At 47.1% G+C, this 12298-nt stretch overlaps 1 protein-coding gene across 7 annotated transcripts in view; it reads right to left on the bottom strand.

Moving 5' to 3' along the window:
* The window catches only part of IFT172 (intraflagellar transport 172), a 43194-nt gene that overhangs the window by 2205 nt on the left and 28691 nt on the right, over positions 1-12298 (bottom strand). For 4 of the 7 annotated variants that reach the window (XM_035568221.2, XM_035568223.2, XM_035568226.2 and 1 more), the window contains 14 exons: positions 11737-11830; positions 11428-11492; positions 11122-11302; positions 9268-9377; positions 8680-8809; positions 8005-8103; positions 7375-7484; positions 6815-6881; positions 6228-6314; positions 4410-4526; positions 3814-3924; positions 2912-3031; positions 1263-1358; positions 692-751 (listed from right to left, as the gene is read on the bottom strand). In XM_035568221.2, coding sequence (XP_035424114.1) covers positions 692-751; positions 1263-1358; positions 2912-3031; positions 3814-3924; positions 4410-4526; positions 6228-6314; positions 6815-6881; positions 7375-7484; positions 8005-8103; positions 8680-8809; positions 9268-9377; positions 11122-11302; positions 11428-11492; positions 11737-11830 — 1447 coding nt within the window. The remainder of the gene's footprint in view (positions 1-691; positions 752-1262; positions 1359-2911; positions 3032-3813; positions 3925-4409; positions 4527-6227; positions 6315-6814; positions 6882-7374; positions 7485-8004; positions 8104-8679; positions 8810-9267; positions 9378-11121; positions 11303-11427; positions 11493-11736; positions 11831-12298) is intronic. The other 3 variants (XM_035568222.2, XM_035568225.2, XM_035568227.2) reach the window with 1 other exon arrangement.

The following is a 12298-nucleotide window of genomic DNA, read 5'->3' as shown; positions in this document are numbered from 1 at the left end:
AAACACTATACTACTCAAGCTTGCCAGTTAGCCTCAGAGAAAGGAAAGATGAAATAGGGAGCATTTTTTTCCAGCAGCTACTGACTGCATGTGGAATGTGGAAGACTGGTACAGTAGGGTCTGTCAGCTTCCAAGGATTTTTGGTGTTTTACGGTAACCAACCGGATATTCAAGGAAGGAATTGAGCATGGGGACTCAGTGCCTGATTCTTGCATCACCATTGCTACAGCATCAAGCCATGTCTTCTTCCACTGCCAACTGCCACCCCCCCCTCCCCCCCCAATAATTTTCCTTCTGTTTGAATAGCTCAGGTGAGATCATTCTGAAGGCTGCAAGAGCACCTGCAGCCATGAAGACTACAGGCCTAAACTGTTAGGCCAGCTTGCTCTTTGCTGCAGCACACATGCATGGCGACTCTGGCACATGCATGGTGACATGGTCAGGGTTGCTCAGGTGCCCTGCATGGCAAGTCCTTCCACAGCTAACGCTGGGGTACTCAGCACTTTGTGCACACATGCAGAGAGAGCAAAGTTCAGGGCCCCTGCATTCTCCATCAATACCAGCTCACAAATGTGCTGCCACATTGAAACCTCAGGAGTCTCATGGCCAGGCTGAGGGTCTGTGTGGGCCCTACAGACCACTATCATTTTTAAGTGTGATAGTCCTCTCCCCCCCAGCAGACCATACGCACATCTGACAGGTCCAGGAAACGGTTCAGGAAGATGAATGCCATGTTCTCCCAGTTGACTGCCTAATGTAGAGAGAAACCCCAAGTGAGACCACACAGCTGATAGCTTATCTCCACAGCCACAACTCTCCCACTTTAGTGACGGGCTAGAAAGCCAGCGTCAGACAGTAAGAACAAGCTGCTATGCTTGCCATATGTCATTATGTCTGGGCAGGTGGTCAGTCTGTAGCATCAGGATTGTCAGTAGATAACAGTTAGATGACCCAGAGCAAGGTGAACCAATTGAAGTCCTGCATCTACAGAGCCATACAATATAATGTGGCCTCTGGTCTACCACATACGTCTACAGTTCATGTACTCTTGCTAGTTGAGATTTGCCCTCCCACTACCTACTGCCTATCTGTGACAAAATACAGAGGCTGTCAAGATGTTTGAGGAAAGAACTCCGTAAGACAGTGTCTGGCTGCTGGTGTACCAGTGCAGCTCGGGGAAGACTGTGGAAGATAAAAGTTGAGAAGCCCTGAGCCCAAGGTCCTCCACCTCCTGAGCTGCTCTGGTGGCAGATAGTTCTCACCTTGGCAGCTATACCAGCTTCATAGAAAGCCTTGTCTGCAGGGAGGAGTTCAGTGTGGCGCAGCAGGGAAATGGACAGCTTAGCAGCCACAGTGTCCTGCATACAAAGGGGACAGTAAAGCCATAACAGTCATCAGAAAAAAACAGGTTGAAAGGGATCTCATGAGATCATAAAACCACTACCTTAGAGCAGGGACTGCAACCACATATTCCTGATGTGTTTATCTAACTTAAGAGCCTTCATTGAAGGAGCTTTTAGAATTTTTGTTCACGGCCATTCCAGGTTGGAGGTCTCCTGCTAGAAAGTTTTTTCTTTTAATCTCCCTTGTGGTAACTAGATTCCTTACTTATCCAAGACATACAAAGAGTTTGAAAACAGAGTATTTCTTTCCTGTTTCAGTAGTTATTTTCTGTTATCATCTCTTCTTTCAGTCTTATGTTCTGCCTTATAAATCTTTTTATTTTTACTAGAAGCCATGCCCAAACTCCCATCATCTAAGTCACAGAATCATGGAATAGCTGAGGTTGGAAGGTCTCTGGTGATCATCTAGACCACCACAGCGCCCCATCCTGCTTAAAGCAGGTTCAGCTACAGCAGGTTTTTCAGGTCCATGTCTGGTCAGGTTTTGAATAGCTCAAGGAATGGAAACTCTCCAACCTCTCTAAACAACCAGTTCCAGTGCTCAGCTACACTCACAGCAAATATTTTTTTTCTTCATTTTGGGACAGTGAATTTTGGGACAGTGAGGGGCAGGGAGGAATACAAGATGAATTTCACTTTTCTGCTTGCTAGATAGGTTGTCATCATGCTAGAACTGGGAAGGTCGCCCCTCCTTCATGGTTCCAATTAGACTACCCAACACCTCAACATTCCACAACTGTGTGAGTCTGTATAGGTCTTCAAGACATCAGGCTTATCTCTTTCTATCTGATAGACCTCTGTCTGGATCCCCAACACACTCAGCTATGGGAAACCACCAGTCTGCCCTATGATTTTCACTAGGATCCTAACTCTGGGAACTTTTCTCTTGTTCAGCCTGTACTATCGCAGCTCCAGTCCCACATTCATATAGGTCTCTATCACAGTTCCATCCACAATGCACGTGGATCCAGACTTCAGCAGGAACTCTGCTTTATATCATGGTCCAAAACAAATCCCAGTGCACAAAAGACTCAACAATACAGCACCTTGTGAGGCCCAGTACACAGAGGCCCATGAGCTTCTAAAACTTTGTGCAAGGCCAATCTGTTCTCAAGACTATGTGTGAAACCCATGGCCTAGGACAACTAAAGAGGAAGCAATGCCTCTCCTGGGAAGACCAAGTTTTTGTATGATCCCTGTATTTCTACAGGTGCCTCTGCTCTCACAGGTCACTCTGACCATATGGATCCCCTTTCCCCTGGTTTATATCTCAGCCTCAGTGGCTTGGGACAGATCCCAATATAAGGAGTCAGTCAGAGAAGACTGTCTCTAGTTCCACCTACTAGTGGTGGGCTCACAGATCGCTACAGTCTCATTCTCATCCATCCATGATGTGAAAGTGATCCATGAAGTGGAAGAGTGAACTATGAAGAGCCCTAAACCTGCATGACCCCACAGGGCTCTGCACTCAGGGTGTTGACCTGACAAAGGAACTTCAAGAACCTTACCAGTTGCTTCACGCCCTGCGCAGCGGAGCGGGTTGCATAGTAGTGAGATATCAGCAGCATAGTCTCAAACTCTTCATGTGCTGGAGTGTTTGCCTCACTTGACTTTACTAAATTTTCACACTGAAAAAGAGAAAAAGAGAATAATAAATAATAAAGGAGCATGTGAGCAGAGGGGCACTCTTCACCCCTTGAGTCTGGGAAAAAGCTGGGAGAAAGAAGAATATCTAAAATACCCAGGCACCTTGGGGGATTGGAAAAGGGCTGTATCTTGAGTGCTCTGGGTCCTGCAAAGTGCTGAAGTGAGGAGTTTGTGGGAGAAGGGGAGAGCCAGTAGTACTGCAGCAACTGACAACACTGGAAGCAGTGGAGACTGGATCAACAAGGGGATTTCTGGATTTAGTTTGTGTCAGAGGTGGGTATTTGTGGAACAGAAACAGAGCAAAGGCAGTCATTTGGAATTTGGGGGCAGGTAAAAAGGAGCACAGGGCTCTAAGAATCTCTGGGGAGATGGGGACGCCTATTATTTTCCAGTCTCAGTAGTCCTCTGCTTTTCCCAGGTTCTTGCCCCACTTATGCTGCCAAATATAGGATGAAAAGTGGGACTGTTGTGATAGGCTCCCACGTAGCAGTGACACGGGGAACTCTGCAAGAGCCGATGTTCAGATGTGCTTCTAGAATTTGGTCGTAAGTGCAGGGTCATCTTTTTCCCTGACTTCTCTTGCCCAGCCATGTCCACCTCACAGGATCCTGTTGTTCTACTGTCTCCACTGTCACCTCTCCCCCCTTGGTTTGTGTTCTATTTCCTGCGTCATCTGTCCAGAGCCTAGTTCTTCTTTTTCCCTGCTAGGAGCCACCAGAATGTTGGACTTCAACAGGCAATGGTGGCCATGGCCCACGCTCACCAGACTGAAGAGAACATCACGTAGGTCAGCCCAACTGGAGTAGGCCTCAGCACAGTTCATGCCAGATGCATTCACCATCTCCACAAAGAGGCGTTTGTAAATGTTGAAGTTCTGCAACAAAAAGGAGAGAAATCTTGAGGGACCCAGATGGCGAGTCAGAAGTTTGGAGTCCTTCTACTGTTTAGCACAGGCTTAAGGGAACGGCAGCTCTGCTCACAGGCTCACGAAGCAGTGCTACTGCAGAATGCTGGTTGCAAGGAGTGCAACAGGACAAGACAGGGAAATGGGAAAGAATGTTTCTTCCAGCCAGCTCTCTCAAAGAGGCAAACATGGTTGCTTTTATTCTGGACTTGGTGGCTAAGGTGTTCAAAATCAACACAAATACTCAACACCCCTCTCCTCCCTCCCTACGCATGATATGCTAGGGGGCTGCTTTTAGTCCTCTACCTTACGAACCTGTTGAAGAATCTACAGCAGTGTTGAAATTGCTTGGACTACACCTGGCAGCCCCAGCTCTGGACTGGAAGCCTGACTCATTTAGCAGATCATAGCACTCTCTGGAAGCTCACTCTGGGATGTAATGCTGTCTTCATTACCTGTGGGTTGGCAGGTGCTCCATGGTGTACATACAGGCTCAGGGCTTTGTCCCAGCTGCCCTCCCGGATGAGGTGGGTTGCATACAGAGCTACATACTTGTGCAAGACCTTATAGTTCTGGAGAAGGCACACAGAAAACAGTAGCATGAGAATCATGAGATGAACACTTGTCAGTTGGTAGTGACAGTTTCAGATTCGTGTGCACACGCCCATGGACCTGAGTCCCAAAGTGTAAGGCCAGCTAATGACAGATACAGACTTCATGTCTTTGATTTGGGCCCCATGTGATGCCTCTAATCCTGGGTAGCTGATGCTGTGGTTATCCTTCATACCTGAAAAATAAAGTTGTCTTTCTGCTGCCCACCACTTGCCAAAGGAATACTCCCAAATATCTAACAGAAGCAGTATCTCTACAATGTGGCACCACAGATACTAGTCGTAAACCGGTCCTTAGTCTAATGAAAGAATGAATCCAAGCACTTTTGTGGACTGAAGACATTCGTAATATGCAACGCTGCTCTAGTCCCATTACTCAAATGCCATCAGATTGCTGAGGCTGTAGGTCTTCTTGGAGAACTGCTCATACATATGCTGATCCTACGTTGCTAAGGACTGACTGTAGTAGGCCTACAGAAACTCTAAGTGAGACAGTACCTGTTTTGCACAGGCTTAAATATACTAATGAGGAAGATGGCACAAGATGTGCAATCCTGTAAAAAAATGAGCAATGGAAACAAGTTTATTAAGCACAAGAGAGGACAGTGCCACTACGACATGCCTAGAACTTGAACACCCAGATTTGGATGCTCATGAAACACTAGGTGTTTGGGATGAATATTAAGTCTGGTATGTAACCTGTTTTGATACACGTAACTTCCCCCCCCACCCCCCATATAATTGTTGTATAACAGCTGAGTCAAAAGTCATGAAGTTTTGCACTGGTTGTAGAACAAGGTTGTGCTAACACTCCCTTAAAGGCACATACAGGCTAACATGTTCCTGGAGTAAGTATACTAGTATTTGTTGTGCTTTGTTGACAATAAAACTGATTAAGCCTTATACTATAAAATTGAGCTTGAAGGTCAACACTGGTATCTCCCAAATAATTAGAACATCATAGATAATAACTACTACAACAAAAAACATTCACATCATCAGAGAACTCTGAGTCAAAAATAAATCAAGTTCATTGTTGAATGAACTTGATTTCATCAAGAACCCAAACTCAGCTTACTGCTCATTGCATTAGGAACATAAAAATACAGCACAATGCATTATCAGTGCTTGCCCAAGTTATCAGTGTTTGCCAGACAAATTAGATCCTGGTACTACATTGGAATAGCACTGTAGAACAGTTTCATTTTGGTTTTCTGTTTTTATCACTCTGCTGGGGTCATTTTTTGGCTTTCAGTCAGTAAAAATGCAAAAATGTCAAATTTGCTTTAATGATAAATAAGTTTAATTTCAACTGACACCGGGCCTCTAAAGAATATGTAGAAAAAAGGCTTTCTTTTACATATCTCTCTGTTTCCTTAATACCTATTCCTTTCAGCCCAAACAACTCATTTAGCTTTTTTTTTCTATGTTCCATCAATCACAAAATTGAAACACAATGTGCTTCTGATTTCTAATGCTTCATTAATAGGTGTGCTTGGCTATGATGGGGACAGCAGAGAGGTGTTCTTTCAGCTGCTGCAGTGACTCCCCGTGGTCCTCACAAAACAGGCTGCTTTGCCTCTGCCCACCCATTCCTGATGACCCTGCTTCAGCGAACCAGGGCACTAAGTCTGTCTACTGAGGGCTCGCACAGGTACTCACCTGCTTAGCTGCAACCTCCAGACACTTCTCCCATTGCTCCTGCTCTGCATACATATCCAAAGCAGCCATGACATCTATTCCCACCAGCTGAGGATGGAAACAACCATAAACTCACTGTGCAGGCAAGGCTTCCTATTCACCTACGTCTTTTCTTCAAACACCCACAGTCCCTCCCTCTCTTTGGAAGCAAAGATCACAGAATCATAGAATCACAGAATCATAAAATCATAGAATGGTTTGAGTTGGAAGGGACCTTATAGATAATCTAATTCCAACCCCTCAACCCCCCCACCATGGGCAGGGACACCTTCATCTTGACCACGTTGCTCAAAGCCCCACCCAACCCAGTCTTAGACACTTCCAGGGATGGGGCATCCACACCTTCTCTGGGCAACCTGTTCCAGTGCCTCACTACTCTCAAAGATCCAATGTGACCCATCTGGTATGCAGAAACCATGACTCAGGCATATATAGAATCCTCACCTATGGACATTTTCAGGCAAAAGCCCCATGAGGAAGGCCCCAAGGACCTATGTCCCAGCATCCTGACATGACTCCATAGCTTGTGGAACATCCCAAATACATACCGAATCTACCTTTCCTTGGTTCTTTAAATACTCCTTGTAACGCTGGTCCACGTACTCCTCTGACCTACTGGGCAGAAATAATTTTAATAGACAGCAGATTAATAGTTCCTTGCATCAGTGCAGATTCAACTTTGTCTTCTTTGGGCTAAAGAGAACTTACAGCTGTGCCACATTTTTCATGTCTGCTGCTGGGTGCTTAGGTAGAAGGGGGAAGAGTCTGGGCAGAAATACACGTGAGGAGAGAAAGGTATCACAGGCCTTTTCAGGAAGAAGTGTATGCAAAGGAATAGAACAAGGAAAGGAGAGATAGGGATATGACAAAAGGGGATTAAGATTTCCATGGGATGTATGGTAATGGGGCAATAGAAGAGTGTCATGGGTACACTGGATGGGGGATATTGGGAAGGGCAGCTGTGGTGAATGTCCCCTGTCAAGCCTGGGAAGATCACTGTGGGGAAAATCAAGAAAACCTGGGGGAAGCAGGACAAGACAGGGCAAGGGATTATCTTGGGATGAGAGAGGGAGATGGAAGAGTCTCATCTGAGAAGTTCCGCACATACCTGGGGTCCAATTCCTTGGCCACGCGCTTGGCTTTACTCCATTCTTCCCCTTCAATGAAGGCATCAATAGCTTCTCGGATGAGGTCCAAGTTGAGGTAGAGCTCGGCTGCCTGCAAGGCCAGAGACAGTCCCATGTGGAACAAAACCCCAAAGGCACCTTGTAGCCCAAGCTGGAGCTGGAGCTGTTGGAAATGCCCAGCACATAGCAGCAACTGAAAGTCTCTTCCCAAAAGCCTTTTTGAACAGGCTGCCCAGGGAGGTTGTGGAGTCTCCTTCTCTGCAGATATTCAAGGCCCGTCTGGACGCCTACCTAGGCAACCTGCTCTAGAGAACCTGCTTTGGCAGAGGGGCTGGACCCGACGATCTCTTGAGGTCCCTTCCAACCCCACAATTCTGTGATTCTGTGAAAAGATACTCCCCTTCTTTTTCCTGCCTCCTTCCAAGGCCCGGGTCTCTCACACCATTCCAGGACTTGATCCCTTCCCCTCCTTCCTATTCTCTGAGGACTCAGCACTGCCTGATGCTGGATCAGGCCACCCACCCATCACCCCAGCATGTGACTTGGCCTCCTCCCCTTGGATACAGCTCTCCCTTCCTATTTCTTCCTTAGGAGCAGGTGCCAGCTCTCACCGAACTGTATTTCTTCATGGCCACCAGCTGAGGAGCCACAGTCCGTGTGACCTCCATGCTCTGTGACTGACCCAAGAACTTAATGGCCAACTCAGCAGCCTGTGAAGAGAAATTGTCAGGAACATGAGTGATAAGAGCAGTTTGAGAGAGGGATGGAACTGGAAAGAGCTCAGTCCCAGCTAAAAGACTGACTGTCAGGAGCACTTGAAATATGTGGGGAAGAGGAGGAAAAAAGACAGTCCACTTCAGCAACTCAGAGAAGCAAAGTCCAGCTACTTTTACACATGGGAGATGATTAGACAAGAACATAATCATTACTGAGGTTGGTAAAAGGACAAGGTACTAATGAAAAGTATGAACAAGAACACAACTCAAAGGTTGATGGACATGGTCCATGAGAAGATAGGGCACTTGTCCAGCCAATGTCTAAGTCATAAAGTCTAGTTTTTCAGTGCAGGGAGATATGGGCATAAAGATATTGGCAGCTGCTGAAAGTGGTGCCAGAGCAAGGATGTCAGCACAGCACAGGAAAAGTGGACAGTCCATCATGGGCTTAAGAGGATGGTCATTAAATGCTTTCAGTCCCTACAGTCACTGGGGCATGCAAATCCTCTCTTGTGCCCTTCAGGTTGTGGGAGGCCTCCCAGATACTAGAGCCGATGAAGGAAATCATACCTTCAGCAAACACTTCTCCATCAGGACACTGTTGTTGGAAATCCGCACCTTCAGATAGCAGTCCACTGCCCTGGCATATTCCCCAGCCTGCTCCCACTCCCGTGCTTGCTCCAGCAGTCCTTCTGTTCCTCTGTAAGGAGGAACGCAGGCTGTGAGCAGGACTGTGATACTGCCATGCACATCCTGTAGAGAGTGTGTAATGCATGGGCAGGAAGCTGCAGAGCAGAGCTAAGTCAGAGACCTCAGAGGGGAGAGGGGGCTGTGTCAAGGAATGCACACAGCTAATGCTGAGGAGAGAATTGAATAAGGATCATGGGGAGATGAACTGGCAGTACAGAAGACCTGTGAGATCTGTAAATGGCAAGAAGACACCCAAGAGACCTTGGATGATAAGAATAACCCTGAAGTCTCCCAGAACAGGGAGGAAAGAGGTTAGGAAACCAATGGAGGAAGAAGCCTAGGGTCCTCAAGAAGGTAAAAGCTGGATGACAGGGATGCAGTCAGGCTCTCTCTTTAAGGCATCAGATCAATGGCTTAGGGGAAGAGCAACCCATCTGTTACCTGCAGCCTGAGCACAACATTACTTACCCAGAGCCCTTCTTGGCAGCCTCTCTGCCACACTCTTCTTGTAACTCCTCTAGTCGACTAGGCACATATTCCTTGCAGATCCGCAGGGCTTCACTCCACATGTCAGCCTCCTGCAGAAGCACACCAGAGAGGAGAAACTTTCACCAGTTCACATCACACTTCTAGCATCACCATACATCTGGCCTCTCACATCATCTTGCCAGAGGATCCACTAGGGGAAACAACTACAGAAGCACCATCCAGTTCTTTTCTCAGCCAAAATGGCACCTATGTCTTTTCATGCACCCAGGCAAGCTCAGAGGAAAGTTTGCATTCATCCTAGCTACCTCTATGGAATGGACACTTACAGTCCCCAAATACACCCTCTCATGCTATATTATTTATGCCTGACTAATCTGGTGGCCTTCTGTGATGTAGTGACTGCATCAATTGACAAGAGAAGATCGACCGATGTCATCTACCTGGACTTCTGTAAGGCCTTTGACATGGTTCCACACAACATCCTGATCTCCAAATTGGAGAGAGATGGGTTTGAAGGGTGGACCATTCAGTGGATAAGGAATTGGCTTGAAGGCTACACATGGAGAGTGGTTGTCAATAGCTCTATGTCCAGGTGGAGACTGGTGACAAGCAGTGTCCCTCAGGGGTCTGTCCTGGGGCTGGTACTGTTTAATATCTTTATCAATGACAGAGACAGTGGGATCGAGTGCAGCCTCAGCAAGTTTGCAGACAACACCAAGGTGAGTGGTGCAGTTGATACAATAGAAGGAAGGGATGCCATCCAAAGGGACCTGGACAGGCTAGAAAAGTGGGCCCATGTGAACCTAATGAGGTTCAATAAGTCTAAGTGCAAGGTGCTGCAGCTGGGTCAGGGCAATCCCGGACATGAGTACAGACTGGGGGAAGAGCTCATTGAGAGCAGCCCTGCAGAGAAGGACTTGGGGGTTCTGGTGGATGAAAAGCTCGCCATGAGCCAGCAGTGCACTTGCAGCCCAGAAGACCAACTGCATCCTGGGCTGCAGCAACAGAGAAGTGGGCAGCAGGTCTAGGGAGGTGATTGTCACCCTCTACTCTGCCCTTACAAGCCCCCACTTGGAGTACTGCATCCAGGTCTGGGGCCCCCAGCACAAAAAGGAGGTGGATCTGTTAGAATTGGTCTGGAGGAGGGCCACGGACAACGACCAGAGGGCTCCTATGAAGAAAGGCTGAGAGAGCTGGGGATGTTCAGCCTGAAGAAGAGCAGGCTCCAGGGAGACCTCATTGCAGCTTTTCAGTACTTAAAGGGGGCTTATAAAACAATGGAGAGCAACTTTTTGCTCGGTCAGATAATGACAGGACAAGGGGGAATGGTTTTAAACTACAATAGGGGAGATTTAGATTAGATGTTAGGAGGAAATTCTTCACTCAGAGGGTGGTGAGGCACTGGAGCAGATTGCTAGGAGAAGTTGTGGATGTCCCATCCCTGGAGGTGTTCAAGGCTAGGATGGATGAAGCCCTGAGTAACCTGATACGGTGGGTGGCGTTACTGCCTATGGCAGGAAGGTTGGAACTGGATGATCTTTAATGTCCCTTCCAACCCAAGCCATTCTATGATTCTATGATCCTTGAAGCCTGCTCATGGCCTTCTGGCAGGATACTTCCTCTGAGAGTTAAGGTATGCTGTGAAATTCTTACCAGTTCAGTCTTATAAGAGCAGGTCAGATTTATTTTTTACTAGTAACCACTTGAGTAAATGTTTCTCTTTGGCTACTAAGCTGATAGTGAGAACTGGGAGCTGGATTTTACTCCTCCTCCATACAAATTGGGCTTTCAAGCAGTGAGGAAGACAGTGATATTGCCACAGTCAACACTCACCTTGTAGTACTTTATTGCCAGCTCAGGTTTCTGTGCTCGCAGGAGGAAGGCCTCTGCTTTCTGGAACTCTCTCTGCTCAAAGGCAAAACGTGCCTGTCCCACAAGCACATCAGCCACACTGCCTGGGTCATGAGCTTCAGCCACACGTTGTGCAGCATCCCAATTCTGGTTATGCACAAACCTAGGTGAATCAACATGAGATATAAGAAGAGACGGCAAGGAGCAGACTGGTGCTAGAGAAGCAACCTTACTAGCACCATATAGGGAGAGTAGATGCAGCAGTCCAGAATGGAGAAGGCTACATACATCAGCACTGCCTCTTTGGGTTTTCCAGCTTTAATGAATTCTGCTTCAGCCTCCTCAAATTTGCCCTAGGAGAGATGAAAGAGTTTGCTTGCGTGCTATCCTCCCCTGATACCAGCACATGAGCTCCTCTACTTACCATGAGGCAGAGTGAATTTATGAGACAGAGAGATGTGTGGAAGCTTGGGGCTGTAACTGTGGAGGCAGGTAGTGACTGCAGCCACAAGTGTCTTTTGCAGCAGTCCTTAAGGAGAACCGTTCAATTATCTGAGTGACCAAGGAATTTCCACCTATTCCAAGGGGTAATATTACCTCATCTTCTAGGAACATGGCATACTTTAAGTGTATCTCTGGCATCTTCTGCTTCATGGAGAGACGGGCCAGTTCAAAAGCAAATTCAAAGACACTAAAATGAAAGAGAAAATGGAGTGATAGCAGGACTGTGTGCTATGAGGGCATGCCTTCATCAAGAGCAAGATATCAAGTAGAGCACAAGACATTGGGAGAGGAGAAAGGTGAAGATGGAGGGTCCCAAGTGAATAGGCACTACCCATTATTCCTGTCCCTGACCAGAGACTAGGAGCTTTTACACCCCCCATTAAGGAAATTCAGTTCCTTCACACTTGCTATTAGCGCCAGAGCCCCTTGGTTCAACTCTAAAGGGTGGTCATGAGGTTCCCAGTAGCCCAGTAAAGTGGGAGAGCTGGGGGAAGGCAGCAGTATGAATGACAGTGCAGACAGATGGCTGGGCAGATGCAGAGTGGGTCCAAATCAATTCTGACAAGCAGTTAGTTATGGTGACATGAGGAATATCTCCTCCTGTGTTCAGAAGCTCTAACAAGAAATCCCTGCTCAGGTTAAAAGGAAAACTGCT

Source organism: Cygnus atratus, chromosome 3 (assembly GCF_013377495.2).
Source record: "Cygnus atratus isolate AKBS03 ecotype Queensland, Australia chromosome 3, CAtr_DNAZoo_HiC_assembly, whole genome shotgun sequence".
In the NCBI taxonomy this organism is placed as follows: Eukaryota; Metazoa; Chordata; class Aves; order Anseriformes; family Anatidae; genus Cygnus; species Cygnus atratus.
Note: the sequence above shows the minus strand (reverse complement) of the source record. Positions and strands in the feature narration are given on the sequence as shown.